The 18076-nt window shown below is 37.3% G+C and overlaps 1 protein-coding gene across 1 annotated transcript in view; it reads left to right on the top strand.

Annotated features, from left to right (window-relative positions):
- COL25A1 (collagen type XXV alpha 1 chain) overlaps window positions 1-18076 on the top strand; it is a 459511-nt gene that overhangs the window by 257439 nt on the left and 183996 nt on the right. Inside the window, exon 5 of the mRNA XM_073892101.1 lies at window positions 17267-17284. Within this exon, the coding sequence (XP_073748202.1) occupies window positions 17267-17284 (18 nt within the window). The remainder of the gene's footprint in view (window positions 1-17266; window positions 17285-18076) is intronic.

Below are 18076 nucleotides of genomic sequence, written 5' to 3'. Positions count from 1 at the left end.
CTGCAGACCAAGCCAGAGATGCAAGGAGCTCGCTCTTCCTAATCACTGCCCCCCGCCCCCCCGCCCCGTGCTCTCCCTTCCTCTTAGCTTTTGACCTGTCACCTCTTACAGTGTCCTGTGGAAGAACAGAAACAGGAACACTAGGGCATCTATACAAAGTGGCTGAATCACCACTTCCTTTTCTTAATAAACAAATGAAATCCATATTTGTGTAGCTAACCCACAGAAAAAGAAGGAGAATGTTTGGCAGGCACAGTAGAAACTCAATCTGGAAACTACAAATTTAAAAAACAATTATTTTAAATTTCATATCACAAACTTCCTTTTGGAGGCTTCCGTTAGCTACATCTATGTTAGGATATTCTTCTGGGAGTAGAAATATAAGCACTCCAGAGCTTTGTGCTCCCCAGAGCTTTGGATTTTATAGGACACATGAAAGCATACTTTAGTCCTGTACTGCAGACACGGTCTTTTGTTCTGATATATAATTTTGTTCAACAGTAGTAGACACACATACTTTGTCTCTTGATTTGCAGTTTTGGGAACAATTTCAACTTGCTCCTTTCCAGAGCACATTATTAACAACCAATTGGCATACAGTTTCAGGCTTTTTCACAGGTGAGAGTGAAAATGGAAAGAGTGGATTACAGAGTTCTCTGCAGGCACCCCGAATAATTTATCGCCCTTCTGTTGTAATGACTGAATGTATATATCTTTCACCATATGTAGCCTTCCATTTAGACATTCAATCAATGGTAAAGAATAAGAACGGGTTTTTAAAAACCGTCCCTTGGAGTGGAACTAATCGGCTTGTGGTTTCCTTTCAGGTAGTCTGACTGTTCTCCAAATATGCCCTGTGTATCCTCAGATAGGAAATGACCTGAACTTCTACTTCCAGTTGTGTGGGTTATTTATCCTGGTGCACCCCCCTCCATTTCCGCCCAACCCTCTATTTTGCATATTAAAGTTAAACCTCTAACCATTGAATTCTCATGTCTGACTGCAAAGTGGATCTGGCATGGCCATTACATAAAACCTTACTTTGTACATTATATGGCATGAGTTGAAAAGGAGTGATTTTTGAATTCCCATATTGTTTACCAGTTTGAAAGTTGCACGAAGGATGAGGATTTATTCCTTTGGCCGATTAGATCCCCTGGGTTTTATTTGTTAAAAATGTTATTTTCTCATAGGCATTAACTCCCCTGTTTAGAGGGAGGGAAAAGTCTTTATTTTATCTTTAGTTTGGTGATATTAATAGACTTTAGGAAAAGAGACTTTGCAGAACATAAACTGATGGCAATTTCAGATCGTTGGAACATTTTGAACAAAAAAGAAGATTGTTTGACCTCATATCAAATATCATAATTTGTAAGAATCTCACTACAAAAATTGTACATTCTCTGTAACATGAAGTTTCTGAAGTGTATATATTTAATCAAAACCACAAGGCAAATGAATTTGGATTGAGAAACTCCTCCTATTTGTGAGGAGGGGGAAGCTTTCATTTTGTCATTAAAGAGTAGGCAATTTCTTTCATTTTTAGAACTTCCAATACTTTCTGGAAACTCTAGTAACTAAAGCACCTTGATCATCTACTAGACTTCTGTTCTGTTAAAAATTGAGTAAATAAGAATGCTTTCATTCACTGTAAATTATTAGTGAAAATTGACCTGTCTTATCTCTCTGTAGAAGCAGGAACTCAGTCTATTACCCTAAAGTACAATGACTGCTAAGTTGTAAACTATTTTAGTACTTTCGGTGATTTATAATACCCTTATTATATAGTCAGTAAATTAGACGCCATGGACAATATAAGCATTCTTTTTAAGAAGAGTTTTGATAACAGTCAAAGCAGACAGTTCATATGAGAATGTTTCTTTTTGGGGACTGGAAGTCAGCATCATTTTAAGTATGAAATGTTTCTTTGCTATATCTTGCTTTTGCTTGCTGACAGTAGCTACAGCAGGTGGCTTACTCTTAAAATCAACATGATCAATCTCTTAAAAATGACATGTCTTTTGTTACATATTTGTTCTCACCTTGTCTCACTCTGTGCTGGCTAGCCTTTTAAATGCCTTAGGATACCAAGAATGGTATCTAAATAGATTCCTAAATTACAGATCTTCAAACTTCTTACTTTTAAACTATAACCAAAATTAGCTAAATGTGGTTTGGCATGATCCATTAAGGGCATTATATGAAGCCCAGAAATATGAATATGTGCACTTATATAAAACCAGCTCCTTGTCTAACATCCAAATATATATGTTATGGGACCCTAAAGCCCCATAGTAGAGTATTAAGTTCTGATATTTGTATCTATGGGCTTTTAATTTCTTTCTAACAAATTGAAAAATGATACGTCTGTAGCGATTGACCAAGTTACTGACTCTTTAGTCAGAATGCCTTGTAGCTCAGACTTTTCTGCTAAGTAGAAAAAAAACTTTTTTTAGAAGAGGGATCTTTTCCTGAGATTTTTATCTTCAAACATGGAAAGTTTCAGGGTGCATAAAATACAAAAATTATAGAATTCTAGCTGGTGGAAACCTCAGAGAGTAAGTCCAAGTTTCCTCTTCAGTTTTTAACTTAGAGAACTAAAAGTGGACCCCAAGCAGGTATTTGAAGGAAGATTTCATCTCATTGACACAGAACTATTCTGCAGTGATGAAAATGGATGTATGAATAATGGTATGCAGTATATTCTATCTTAATTAATTCAGTTTTAAGGGAATATCTTCTAAAATGCTCCATATTTTAATAAGTTCAATTCATCAAAGTCATCATGTCACATCTGTTACAAAGATTGGTCTTTTGCTGAGCGCTAGCCAAATAAGTTTCCAGAAATGACATTTTTCACAGTTTATTGTGTTCTCATCATCCTGGCACAAGCCACATCAAGTGTATTTCTTGAGCAGTGCTTAAGATGAATTAGTCATGTGCATTCTGTTTCTGCACATGGAGGTTTCAGTTTCTTAAGAAAAATAAGGGCTTTTAGGTAATAATGTCTTTCAGGTTTTAATCAGCCATAAACTTTTACATTCTTGTTTTTTAAACGCTTGTGTGGTTAAGAAATAGAATAACACCATGAAGGAAATTTATTTCCTACTTTTAAGTAATATTACTCCTTAATTACTTGAGTTAAATCTTATGTTTTACCCCAATTTAAATGAAAATAGGTTAAGAGAAAGTTTGGGAATCTATTTATTATTGAATTGAGTTCAACTATTTGAATGACTTGGCATTATTTATAAACTTTGATTGCTCTTTTGGTTTCAAATCTTACTTAGACATGGTTAATATTTGTGCAAGTAAAAATAAAAATTTATTATGAAATGACACAAGATTGAGTGATACATATTTTTGATGTAAAGGATATTGTGGTCAAACAGATTCATTTTTTTTTCTACGAGGTTAGAAGAAAACATGATTCTATAGCATTATTGAATGGCTTACTATTTCTCACCATTCTTTCCCTACTATGGGCTCTTCATGAAGGGGAAATGTTGAAAAGAAGAATTTAGAAAACTGGGAAATTCCTACACCAGGAAATAGGCAGGTTAAACTTTATCTCTAGGATCAGAAAGCAAAAAGGTTTCAAATTTATTGTTTTCTTCAACAAATTGGAAATCTTAATTATGGTTTGATTGAATTTCTGGACTTCTCTCTTCTGATTGGGATGGCTCTTGCTGTTCCTGCCTGCAGTCTCAACTTGACTGTACAAATAAGGGGACCAGATTCCACTGTACTACAGATTGCACATGTGGGAATATACACAGGAGCTAAAGGAACCTCGAACTGCACTCCACCTGCCCTCTGACATTGGTGAAAAATCCTCCCTCTGGTTAATCACAGAACCAGGTCCCTTGACTTCCTTTGTGAATAAAGACAATGCTACGTAACTCTGATGTCCTAGTTCATGCTTCATACACCTATACATTATGTGTGTGTGTGTGTGTGTGTGTGTGTGTGTACACATGTGTGAACTGGACTGAAACTTCTCCCTGAACTCTCCTTTCGATGAGAAAAAAATAAATGGCTGAGGTTTGCAGTTTGTCAAAAGCTTTGAAAAGATTGCTTTAACAGACATTATTTCTGGAGGCTTGGACTGCCTTTCCACTCCTTTAGGAAGGACCTGATGGGATAGCCTAATTTACTTTGTGCATGCCAATTATTAATACAAATGTCTACCTTGGCCTCCTTCCTTTCATTTATACAATTTCAGGAATGGTCAGTCAGCCATGCTCCAGATAGAACATAGAACCATTCATGCACAGGAGCTTGTGTTTTATTCTCTCCCCAGTAGGCTCTAAGCATGCTGTGGCTACAGCCCATGGAACACTTATCTTTTATCCCTTGGCAGTTATTTAGAATCATTCAGAAAGAACCTGCCGAGCCTCATCAATAGAGGTAATTTAGCCAGTGGCTCTGAAAATGCTAAGTTACGTTCCCTGTCTCAACTGAGAACATTTATGTTACAGAAGAAATGAAGTGTATTCAATATGCTCTTGAAGAGTGCATTACAGTATCTAATTCGGTCCCAGCATCAGTAACTGTACAACCATATAATGTTAAAATAGGTGGCTTATTTTTTAATAAAATCAATTTTATTGCAGTGACAAGAGAGCACTATAACTAGTTTTCACAATTTGAGCCTTTGTCGCAGACCTTTCAGTCATGTGGGAAGAAAAAGCCCAGTAAAGTATGGGGATCTGGAGATGTCTGCACTTCTCAGTTGTCTGTAACAGTGGGTTCCCTGTTGAAGAGCCCATAACATAATTTTCCTTGTGTTTTCTGGCACCACCACAGTGCCTAGAATTTAGTAGGTTGATCGAATGAAAATTCATATAAGGGTGAATTTTTTAAGCCAAATATTTATTGTTTACCTTCCACTGTCCAAGGTGCAGTTGAGCATAAGAATTAAAAAGCATAGGCTCTGGAATCTGACAGACCTGAATTTATATCTCAGTATTTCTACTTAATAGTTGTGTGATCTTGGGTAAGTCACTCAAGCTCTTTCTGTCTCAGTTTCGACAACTGTAAAATGGGCTAATAATTGTACCCACTAATGTGCGCAAAGCGAACAGCCTAGTGCCTCGTATCTTGTAACAGCATGGTTAAATGTTAGCTGTTCAAGGAGCATACCGTTTAATAGGGGAGAAAAGATACTGATAGCTGTGATTTTAGTCAGAGTGTAACATCGTAAAGGAATTAAGAAAACAATCTGTGGATATTAAGAAATAAACTTCCCATATGCTGTGGGAAACCAGACAAATCTTTGTGACAGCCTTAAAGTCTGGACGGGATTTTGTTTTTCTTTTTCTTTTGGCATGTTTCATGTTTTTATATAAATTCTAGTCAGTTAACATCTAGTGTAATATCGGATGGGCTTTTGACAAGGAATGGGCAGGGGGGCGGCAGGCTGAGGGGATAACTGGGCAAGACTGTGCTAGATGTCAGGAGCCTGGAGCAATTGCAGGGATGTCGTGAGGGCTAAGGGTCTCTTTGGAGGCTGAGCCACAGGTTTTGACTGCTGGGTCTACCTGAGCCTTGATTTGGTCAAAATAAGATGTCATTCCCTTTGATAGAGTAAAAGTGAAGTTTTAAACTTTGGTCAGTCCATCCTGCTGGGAGTCCCTGAGTGCTCAAAGGGCCATATTTCTTTCTCCAGCATGTCCACAGTGCCTTGTTTGCATAGCCACCGTAACACTTAAAGTCTTGTGACTTGGTTGGTAAAGTCTATTTATCCTTGTTATAGAAAATGTAGGAAATGGGTGATTCATACAAATTCTATGGTAGCTTGTCATGAACAATGTCTAAAGGCACTAAGAATTATAAGAAAATCTTGAGTAGTACTTTAGGCAAATATTTTGTGTAATTACTCTATACTTCAATGATTTTCGAGTCCTTACTGAATAAATATAGATGACATCTTTATTATTGCTATCCTTTGTTTTTGAGACCATATTCCTACAATTAAGTCTAAAGAGATAGAAAGATAAAATAACTAAAATAAAATAAAAGCATGTTTAAAGAAACTGTTAAAACAGTGCTGGTAAAACCTATAGCCACAGATCAACACATCATACATTCTACTAATTTACAAAAATATTTGTACAATTGAACTTATTAAATACAGTTCAGTAGGTATGTCACAAAGTAATGTGGAAGAACAAAAAATACATCTAACAGAGAAATGGAGACCACTACCTACACGCCTCCCATATCCTCACTTTCCTCCTTAATACATGGGATGTCGTAGTGTGTCACTTTAATCACACTCTTAAATACACCTGCAAATGCCCTTCTTCCTCTCTCTTACCTGGCCTGGGGAAACCCAAGCCTAGTAAAATACAACTCACCCTCTACTCTGCACCTGCACCCATATCATAGAATGAAGGAGGACAAAAACAACTCCGTTAACTGGTTTCATTTTAAATTCACACTACTAATCTCATGAGGATCCATCATGCTGCCCAGGCCCCCAATCGATGTTCATAATCCAGTCACTGTTTCTTAGCTATTGCAAACTTTTTCTTGCTCCTAAATCCTCCAGCATCTCCTTCCCACTTAACTTTGTTGATAACCTTGTTTCCTAATTCCCTGAGAAAATAGAAGCAATCAGAATACAGCTTCCATACACTCCCGCCACCAGATCTGATAATCTACTCACCTCTGTACCCTCCTCTCCTCCTGTTACAAGGGATCAATTGTCCCCTCACTTGTGCAATTGAGCTAATTAATCTCTCTGCCTTGCTCAAGGCATTGTTCTTGCCATTGCCTCCCAATCCCATATCAGTGATTTTTTTCTCCTTCCTGGATAATTCTATTGGCATAAAATGAAGCCATATCTTCCATCTTAAACAACAACAACAGCAGCATCCTTGACCCCATACTTTTTCCCAGACACCATTGCATTTGTTTACTACCACTGCCCTACACAGCAAACCTCATAGAAAGAGTTGTCCACAGTCACCAAAGTACTGTTTTCTCATTCTCTCTTGAATCTAACAAGGCGTTCATCTCTACCACTCTGCTGGAAACATTTTTGTCAGGGTCACTGATTATCTTCACCATGACAAATTTAGTAGTCAGGGTTCAGTTCAAATTTTACTGGACTATATTCAACACACTTGATCGCTCCCTTCTTGAAGCCACTTTCTCGGCTTATATAACTTTCAAGGTTCTCCTCCTACCTCATTGGCCTCTCCCCAGCCTTGTTAGTTCTTTTTCTTCTTCATGGTCTGTACATGTTGGAATGCTCGAAGGCTCAGTCCTTGGGCTTATTTTCTTCCTTATTTTCATTTACTCAGTAGGTGATCTCATATAATTTCACGGTTTTATATATTATCTATATCTCAAAGGCTCCCAAATTTATGCGTCTATCCTGGACTTCTGTGAATTCTAGTCTTGTATATCCAACTTTCTACTCAACATCTCCACATGGGTGTTTCATGGACCTCTCAGACTTAACATGTCTGAAACCAGTTCCTGAGCCTCTGCTCTCCAAAGCTGCTCCTCTCGCAGCCTTTCCCCATCAGGAAATGATATCTCCATTCCTTTAGTTGTCCTAGGCAAACCTTGGAGTCATTCCTGACTCTTCTTTTTTCTCACACTGCCCCCCCCATTCAATCTGTCTGCAAATCTGGCAGTTACTTGAACACCCTATCTCCGCCTTACTGGGCACTCCACTTGCTGTTCCTTTTTCCCCTTTTCCTCTGGTTGGACAGTCCTTCTGTGACCACCCTATAAAAGGGTACCCTCCCACCGAATGGCTCTTATAGCCTCCTTATCCTCGTATATTTTGCTTCTTAGCTGTTATCACCACCTGCCACATTCTTTATAAACATTCTCTTAGAGTCTTATCTCTCCCAAGAAGAATGATAGCAGGGACTTGGTTTTATTCACTATATTCCTAGTACCCAAAGAATGCCTGGCACCCTGGATGTGCTTAACAAATGTTAACTGAATAAGTAAACACTCAGCCTTACTCTTCCCACACCCATCACATGCCCAGCAAACTTCAGAGTCCCTTGAGATTTAGGGCATGGAATACCTCCATTTTCTGCCTCTTAATATCCTAATGTATCTGTATCTACCCTCACTTTCTCCTCTTCTCAGACAAAATGATGCCCCAGCTCCTGACCCTTATTCTCTGATGCCACTTCCTTTGTGTTCTCTTACATATTTATTTTGCTTTACAAGCTGTTTCTTTTTTTTTTTTTTTTAAGATGTGATTTATTTATTTGACAGAGAGAGACACAGCGAGAGAGGGAACACAAGCAGGGGGAGTGGGAGAGGGAGAAGCCGGCTTCCCGCGGAGCAGGGAGCCCGATGTGGGGCTCGATCCCAGGACCCTGGGATCATGACCTGAGCTGAAGGCAGACGCTCAACGACTGAGCCACCCAGGCGCCCCTACAACCTGTTTCTTTTTCTCTTAGCTAAGTTTTCTGTCAGTTTGCAAACATTTTCAAATCTTTCTCACTTTCCCACAAAAACAAAGGAAAAAACTGTTCCTCAGCCCTGTGTCCCTTTTAGCTAATTTCCTATTTCTTTTCTTCCCTTCACACACAGTTACTCAAAAGAATTGTCTACACAGGTTGGCAAATTGTTGGTATACATATTTTCTACTTTTTACCCTTTGCTGGTTAATCCCAATACCTTTCCCAATCAGAACCTTCTTGTAACCCATTATTCCAGGCAGCCATTAATAACCTATCACACTCAGCACTTCAAATGACACCTGCTTGCCATCTAAGGAGCTTGTTCTTGTCTTAATTTCCTCACCTCATTCAATTACAGTAAAGATTCTGACTTCCCATTGATTAAACACAATGGACTCTTTGTGGTCCTCATTTTAATTTCCTTTTTTGAAATTCTCTCCAATCTTGACTTCTATAACTCTAGTTGTTGTTATTTTTAATTCTTTTCCTCCTGTTTCCTTTCTGGGACACTGTTCCTCTCTTGTTCTTGAAATGTTTCTATTTCTCTACCCAGGGGTGTATTTCTCTTTTCCTGGGGTGAATGATTCACTAGAGAATTGATGGATAGACTTAAGGAGGGTTTTTGTGTGTGTGTGTGTATGTGTAAAATTTTAAGTGTTTCATGTATGGATATTTCTCACAGCAACAATAACTTTTATTCAATTCAAAACAGGGTTACGAATCACTGCTTCATGCTTCCCTGGGGGAATCTCTTCCAAACCCATGGTTTCAGCCACCAGCATGATGCAAGTGAGAGCACAAAAGGGTTCAAGTCAGACCCATGTTCATATTCCAGCTTCACCTTTTAGAAGCTGTGTGATTTTGGGTACCCCAACCTCTCTACAACTTGGATAGTTCAGTGACAAAATGATGGAAGTAATCCCTAATTTGTAGGATTATTGTAACAGAAGTGTCATTTATAACACTCTTGGTGCCTTATGATAGTCTGTAAGTGGTAGTTATTACGATGCAGCTCCAGACATCTTGGATCTTAAGGCACATGATCTTCTCAATTTATAGAACCTCTTCTCCCCAGTTTTAAAATAAGTTTTCATACTTAGGGTTCTTTCTCACTGGAGCAATAAGCATTATGTGACTCAGGCATTATGAACTTATTGACTCCATTAGCACTCATGTGTTAATGCAAAACATCTAGAATAGGCAGCTGCAGAGAGCACTGTTACGTCCATCTTTTGTACAGTATTTAGAAAATTGGAATTGGGCACTGATGTAAATTTAATAAGCCTGACAGATGTTTATAAATTCGTTTCCAGTATTTATCTGGAATAATCAAAATAGCACACTTTTAAAGATGTTAATAAACATCTTTTTATTTTGGAGAAACCAAATTATAAGATACAATGTAATAAAAATTGGCAAGGCAGTAAAAATTGTCTTTGCATTCTTCAAAAAGCATGTGTTTTTAAAACTATAGAAGCTGAGCAGGTGTTTCTCCTCACATATATTCTGTATATTTATTGTGTCCTACTAAACATGTTTGTAAAACTTGTCATTTATTTACACCTTGATAGCCCTTCCTGATTCCATGCCAGTTGGCGAAAAGACTTGTATATGTATTATGTTTTAGAAGTTTGTTACAAACACTGATAGCCTAAAGCATGTTCTTCAAATGACTCCATGAAATAACACAGCTAAATCCCCAAACCTTTGCAAAATAGCAAAGGTTCTAACAAACTTGGCCTAATAGGGATCCCTATAGTATGTGGATCCATGCCTTCTGTCATCAGGTGACTGACTCTGGAACTCTCCTGCCCCCTTCCCTATTCCTAGTCTACTCCTAAAAGGGATGTGGGACATGCACTGAAAGTGAATTCAAAACCTTTACTTACTGAATTTTGAAGAATAGTTTTAATAATTTTGCAACATTCTTCCAAGTGATTAAAAACAGCCTGAATTGGGAGAAGTTGGAAAATGGAATTCAAAATTACTGGCCTAGATCTTTGAATAAAATAATTTAGTTTGGAAAAAATTTAACAACCTAATTAAGATTCTGTTTAAAAGTTTTCTGCAGTGAATTAGGTATTGTGTGATAAATATTTTTATAATCAAGACATGGGGCTAGTAACATTTTGAAAAGTGTAAAAAACTCTAAAGATGGAAATAATTACCTGTAAGTCCACCACCCAGAATTATACATTTTCCTCTCTTCCTCCTCCCATCTCTCTTTTCCTTTCTTTCTTTCTCTTTCTTTCTTTCTTCTTCTTTCTTCTTTCTTTCTTCTCCTACCTTCCTTCCTTTCTTCTCTTCATAGAGATAGATTTACAAATATATGACAATAAATACATATGTATTCACATGTAAAATTATATCCTAAAAATGTATAATCTGTATTTTATATACCACAATATAAGTAAATAAAATATATAAGTTCATAACTGGAATAACACTGAATTTTCAGTGTTGTATCATAAGGAAATAATATATATTTATTAGTAGTAAATATAAAATAAAAATAAAATATAAAAAATATAAACATCTATATATTTATAAATATAGAAATATGTAAGCAAAAATCCAAATCAACCTCAGTAGAATGGTAGGCATCTAATAAATTCTAACATTATAAATTAATGCAGAGTCTTTATCTTTCTTGTATTTAGTGTGTGAAATTTTTAATGACAAAACATGCACATGATAAAATTCTTTACTTTTCTATGTTCTCATTAGGAACATTTAATCTTCAGAAAGAAAAGATAAATATGGTATTGTGTTAGAAAATATAATAATGGTTTTTAAATATTGTGAGGATTTGTTAATCTGTATATGAGTAAATCTTTAAGTAAGTTATGTTATTTAATTATGAAAGGCAAATATCATGGAAGAAATCTTCCATTTTTTAAAAAGATTTATTTATTTATTTATTTGAAAGAAAGAAAGAGAGAGAGCACCCACATAAGTAGGGTGAGGGACAGAGGGAGAAAAATCTCAAGCAGACTCCCTGCTGAGTGCAGAGCCTGACGTGGGGCTCGATCTCACAGCGCATGAGATCATGACCTAAGCCGAAATCACCAGTCGGACACTTAGCCAGGCACTGAGCCAGCCAGGCACCCCAAAACCTTCCATTTTGAATCAATTTTTGTTTTCTTTATATTGAACCCAACAGTACCATCTCCATCTTTGCTCTCACTCTTTCTCTCAAATTTTAGAAAAGATATACCCACCAAGCTTGAGACAATAGCTTTTTTTTCCTCTGGAGTAGAATATGGCTTTTCTTTCCCAGAATTAAAACCACCATGGATTAAGTAATTTTTAAAAGAAAACCTTAAACTGAAATACTCTTATCTAAGTAGTATTATGTGAATGTTGCTAAAGTAAGAATTATTAATATCTATCCTGTAGGGTAACACAACAGGCAGTATAAATTCTGAATAATGTTTATTTCAGCCAAGCGTGTAAGTCCTTGGAAGCATGAGCTGCTTATACAGACATTGAGAGATTATGCAGATCTTTGCAAAGTCATTTTTTAATTAATACACATAATCTATAACACTTTCTTTCTTCAATTGCTTTTCTCTATAATATATCATTTGCATGTTAATTTGTTTTTAAAATTAATAGACACTTTTTATCTAAATTTGAATTAGCAGAATGAATTGTTGGTATTGGTTTTATATGCTACTATAAATTGCCATGCTATATTTGTATAGCATTTTATAACTTACAAGTAACTGAATATAATATTTTCACATGAATTGGATATGGAGGCTTAATCAAACTAGGGAGTGATTTTTCTTCAGGATGGAACTCTCATGACTTTTGTTCAGTGGCATGTGTATAGGTATGTACATCCTCCTCTGAGGTCTCTGCCAGCTTCTGTCTTAGTTCCATCTCTATTATCTGGATAAGATTCCATTGAGGGGAAAGATTTCTTCTTTGACATAGATGTGTTTATTCTGCAGTGATGAGAAGCAAAGAGACTATTAGATTGAGAAGGGACATTTTAAAAATATAATCCTGTAGTGTAAGAATAGCAGACTTACTAGTAGTTCCTTAAAGGTACTAGACACCATCTTTGGACCAGTCAAAATAGTCTAGCCTTTTAGCAATTTATTCTGAAGTACCTTATTACTTGGGCACTGGGATACTGGGGATGAAATGTCAACAAATTCACCATGTGGTGAGGATGGGCAAGATTCCTCTTCCTGGTACTGCAGGGGTAGAGTGTATCTGTTCCACTTAGTGGCACAGACTCTAGGTCAGCCTGAGATTCTTAAAAGGTTGAGGAATCCCACCGAGATGGCTTAATGCTAGGATCTATTGGTCCTCAAAACATCCTGCCACCAGGACGATCCTGTTGCCACTCAGAGTTCCTATGATGTTCTAAAGCTTTACCCGGATGCCTACTTTAGATGCTATTTTCACCTGAAAAGAAAAATAAAATTGACATCCGAATGTGTGGATTTGAGACTTTTCAAGAGATAATGAAGTTACAGTAATCATCTTCCAATGATCTTTTTAGACAGTAAGGGTTCCAAAATGCAAAACCTAGAAATTATTATTTTGAAGTATTTTCTTTCAATTCAAGGGAATGGAATGAATCTGCATCTGAGGGTACTAAATGTAGTAGCAAGCTTGGGATTGATAAGGATGAGTTTCTAAGTTATTGAAGTAATTTCTTTCTAATTACCTTGAAGCAGAGGTAGCACCTTTTAGAGTTGCATGAACAGTACTAATATTCCCTCAAGTTTTTGTAAATCAGAGTGTTTTTATTTCAGAATTTATCACAATAAAGATGTATGTGGGTCTGTTATCCTAATTAGTATTTCAAAGTAAGATTGTACTTTGAAAGTACAAATTTGTGTGCCTAGATGTGCATGTGTTAATGGAAAAACGGCATTTTCCCATCTGAAAAGGAGTGACACAGATTTACCATCCATAAAAAAATATCATGTAGTGAAACTAATTGCCTCAGTCAGAAATCTAAATGGCTTTGTCGATTTAGCGAAGGATGTTAGCACTTTCTGGCAGCCATAATTGTGATAACAGCCTAACCGAACGGTTAATATGGCTCTTTAATTGCCTAAAGTAACAATACGTACTCAAGTGATAGGTCATCTCATTTATCAGGCTCCATTGTGGTTTATTTGCCTCACAAAACTTTCAACTTCCTTTGAACACTTTTCTGTCAGGCATCAGCTACTGGCTGATTGTTTTCTACCATGCTGTTCTGATTACCACTTTTTAAAGTCACTCCTCCTGCTGTTTCTTTTTCTTCACGCTGGTGCCTTAGCTGCCTGGAGGGCATTGCATCGAGCTGTTGACATACAGTAAAGCAGTGACTCACGCACTCAGCATTCTCCACCTTTGCATCTATTTTTCAAACTTCAGTATTTCTGTGATTTAACCCTTGGGGTGGCTCTTGATTATCCTAGATGTGAGTTTTAGAAACAGCTTGGTGATTTGCTTGGGAAAAGCATCCTTTTAAGGAATTCCATTTTTAAAAATTCAACGTAAGTTGTGTTATGTAAGCCTTAGTCGCAATTGATAACTATTCATTAGGAGTGTGTTTTAGAAAACCAAAAAAAATTAACTTTCACAGTTGATTACTAATAAGGTTCACTACCCGTAAATTAGAATAGACTAGAAAAATACCCACAGTTGAATGAGAATACTTGGATTTCTCAATGAACTACTCAGAAGCAACTTACAGGAATTCTGAGATATTTCTTTTGGTGATCTGTCTGTGAAGAAGTCTTCATGGCCAGTGTCCTCAATCACCAGGGAGTTTCTGAGATGCTGTTCACTTTTGGGCTCTTGTCCAGTCTCCTTCTATGCTCTGCACTCCCATAGGGGAAGCTGGCACTGCCATGCCCACTGAAACCTGTCCTCTGATCACTTTTCCTCCTTTATCCAGATAGCTCTATTGGGAAGACTAAGAGACTCCAGCCATTAGACATTACATTACAATATTCTAGGCGTCTGCTGGGGAATCTTTGTTACATCCCACGGAGTGAGAAGATTTGATGTAGGCAGTCCTGGAATCTTGTGTAACATTTGTAAGGCTTGCGCTGTGTAATCCACGTTTTAGGGAGAGTTATCAAATTTGTCACGTTATATGCATCGTTTTGGGGGGAAGCCTGTCTACTAACCCACTTCCATCCCTCCTTTTCATGTTCCCCACCCTACACACACACACACACGCACACACATGCACACACACGCACACACTCACTCATGCACACCATAGACAGTTGAAGTTCATATCACATATTACAGTAGTCTGAGTTTCCTGGTACTATATAATTTATAATGCCTATATAAAAGTCAACTTTTTAATCTTACTGTCACTTATGGTTTGTTTTCACCACCACTAACATAAAGTCCAGAACATGTGTATTTGTCTATAGTAACATATAAATATATGTGTACATTGTACTAAAATCTTTTGTTCAGTGCAATGGCAGGAATGCCACATTTTTTAAAAGATTTTATTTATTGGGGTGCCTGGGTGGCTCAGTCATTAAGGGTCTGCCTTTGGCTCAGGTCATGATTCCAGGGTCCTGGGATCAAGCCCCGCATCGGGCTCTCTGCTCAGCGGGAAGCCTGCTTCTCCCTCTCCCACCACCGCCCCCGCTTGTGTTCCCTCTCTCGCTGTCTCTCTCTGTCAAATAAATAAATAAAATCTTTTTTTAAAAAAAAGATTTTATTTATTTATTTAAAGGAGAGAGAGCATGAGCAAAGTGGGGAGGGGCAGAGGGAGAAGCAGACTGCCCAATGAGCAGGGAGCCCAATGTGGGGCTTGATCCCGGGACCTCAGGACTATGACCTGAGCCAAAGGCAGACACTTAACCCACCGAGCCACCCAGGTGCCCCAGGAAGGCCACATTTTAAAGACAGGAAAAGTCTGTCATCTGTAGAACAATTGTAGGAATCAAACGATCTCAGCAATGATGCTAAACTCTATTCTTTTGTCAAAAGTATTTCTGATTTTAGACAATCCTACCTTTGGGTTTTCACACACAATAAAAACTTATAAAAGATGTAATGTATTCTGGGTTTCTTTGAAAGATGCATGTTCACATTTCTGAGTTTGCATTAGTTTGAAATTTCAGGAAGATCAGAAGCTTAAAGCATCCAGAGAGAGAGGCAGAGTACAAGTGGGAGTGGGCACGTATTGTAATCTCATCCATTACATGGATCTGGGAAGTTCTGCATTCGCATGTGGGTGGAGAGCCTTGCCTTTGTAGGTTCCCCATGTTTAGTGCTAATTTTAGGTTGTCTGTTACCCTCAAGAACCTTGGCTGACCTGGTTTGTGCACAGGTATCAGTTACCAGACTGGGTGGCTGCTTGTTCTAGGTCTGCATCTCCAAGCAGAGAGTCACACTGTTGCTTGCAGTCCAGGAGTGGTTGGGAAGTTTAGAGCATCCACTCAGTTGAAGGGTGCTCTGATACCATTGTGGATCTGAGCAAGTCTGTTGTACAACTGGGAGAGGCAGAATGACCTGGTAGAAAATGCATGAACATTGGCATCAGATTTGGGTTTAAAATCTGGCTTTTCCACCTATAGGCTGTGTGACTATTAGTTTATTTCTATGAGCCTCAGTTTCTTCATTTGTAAAATGCAGAGCAGTAATAGGGAATAAATGGACTAATATGTCCAAAAGTGCCCGGTACTTGGAAAGTTCTACCACTATAATACAGGAGTGGTGTGAGTAGCATCCACAGTAACTGGTTTAGCTTCCTTTCCTGGCTTGATTAGGTAAAACCTGGCTAACCACATTTTCAGACAAAGCTCTTAAAAATCATCTATTCTATCCCCAGTCAGAGAATAAGTACCTAGAGAAATTCCAAGCCTGGAGAGGGTCTGAGAAAGAGAGAGAAAGGAGAGGGAGGGAGGGAGAGAGAAGGAGAGTGTTCTTTGGGAGTTGTATTAGTTCTGTGCTTTTCCATATTGATACTCAGTGGCATACAGCTGGTACAATGAGACTGTACACTATTAATTTATTTTTAAAGATTCCTTAACTCGGTGTACACTTTTTCTTTCATCTCATCTTATATGAAACACAATTAGAGGTTTTAAGAAGGCGATATGTACTCAATGCTTTTATTCACAGGTGATTTTCCTTGAGAGGCATTTACAGTTATGCTGCTTTGAAATTTTCATCAGCTTAAACAACAAGAAAGTGACAGTCAAATTGAATTAGATTGTCCAGTGATTCCATGATCTATTGACCAAGTGAGGAGTGATGATGCACTTTAATTGAGCCTAAGGCTTCTTATATTCTTTTAAAATGCCCTTAGGTTGGATTGTACAGAGTAAAAGATAGGTATTTATTTTCAAAATTGACTTAAGGTATTATTGAAACAATGAGAAATCCAAAGACTCCGGGAATTCTAAAACTAAAAATATCTGCCTCATTTTTTCTTGTCACTGTGCTCTTTGAATAGTAACTCATAGTAATAGTCTGTGCTAGAAGGCCCTCCATTGAAGTAACCCATTCATTACGATAACGTAGTTCACCTTTTCCTTCTTTTTCTCCAATTTAACTCTAGAGCATACTAAAGCCCTTGAGTCATTTTGGAGTTAACATATAATAGACCATGATAGCAAGACTTCAGATAAATCGCATAGAATAAAAATATTAAGATATAATATGATTTTTTAAAACCACAATGTAAAATTTGTCAGTAGTTAGTATTATCTTCAAAAACATTTTGTAAAGATTTTCAGAACTAGATTAAGTTTTGCTAGTGAAATAGTTACTTAAAAAGGCAATTTTGTAATTGTTTTTCTTTTTTCTTTTTTTCTTTTCAATTTCAGGGTCAACCTGGTCCTCACGTAAGTGAATTCTTTTCCTAACAAATTAATTTAAATTTAGGATTTCCTCAATGTGGAGATTTTTCTGCAATTTTTTTCAATGGCTATAAAAAAGCTATGAACCAGTAATCATGACACCACACAGTAGACCAAATATTTCCCAGGAGTAAAGCTCTGGGGCCTCTCCAGGGTTGTGTGAGCCACATCAGCTGTTGGGCCAGATGGCAAGTTTAACAATGTACTATCATACAAAGCAGAACTCTTTAACTGATCTGAAACAGTGCCACAGGACTTTAATGTAAGATAAAATGACTTAGTGGATGTCGGGTATGAACTGGTTTGCGTTAGGTACTGATTAATCATGTACTAATAATGTTGCCGTAAATCCACACAGACTCTGATTATTGAGACTGATCATACCAGTGACTTTTGATTCATTACAGACAGATACTGAATTTGATCTACATTTTCAATATAAACCAACTGCTGAAGACATGATTTATAATTAAATGTGAATGCAGTCAACAGAAAAATCTTTAGAGCTATAAATCATATTGAAGAAAATGAGGAAATTTGAGGAAGGGGAAGAATGTGTAGGAAGATGAAAGTCCAAAAGAAGGGAGTTGTCAGAAATGAAGAGTCGGTAAAAAACAACACACTCAATATTAATACTGATTGTGGTCTGTAGGAAGCTATGGAGAAGGGAAAGCCATTATTAATGTTTTACCTTTAACACCACGGTACCCATGAATAACATAGCTATTTATTGAGTTCCTCTTACGTCTCTTTCCCCTTGATATGCCAAATGCCTTG

The sequence above is a fragment of the Callorhinus ursinus genome, unplaced genomic scaffold (assembly GCF_003265705.2).
Source record: "Callorhinus ursinus isolate GAN/ISIS: 27379988/994484 unplaced genomic scaffold, GSC_fseal_2.0 scaffold4, whole genome shotgun sequence".
NCBI classification, from domain to species: Eukaryota; Metazoa; Chordata; class Mammalia; order Carnivora; family Otariidae; genus Callorhinus; species Callorhinus ursinus.
This window is presented reverse-complemented; position numbering and strand designations above follow the sequence as displayed.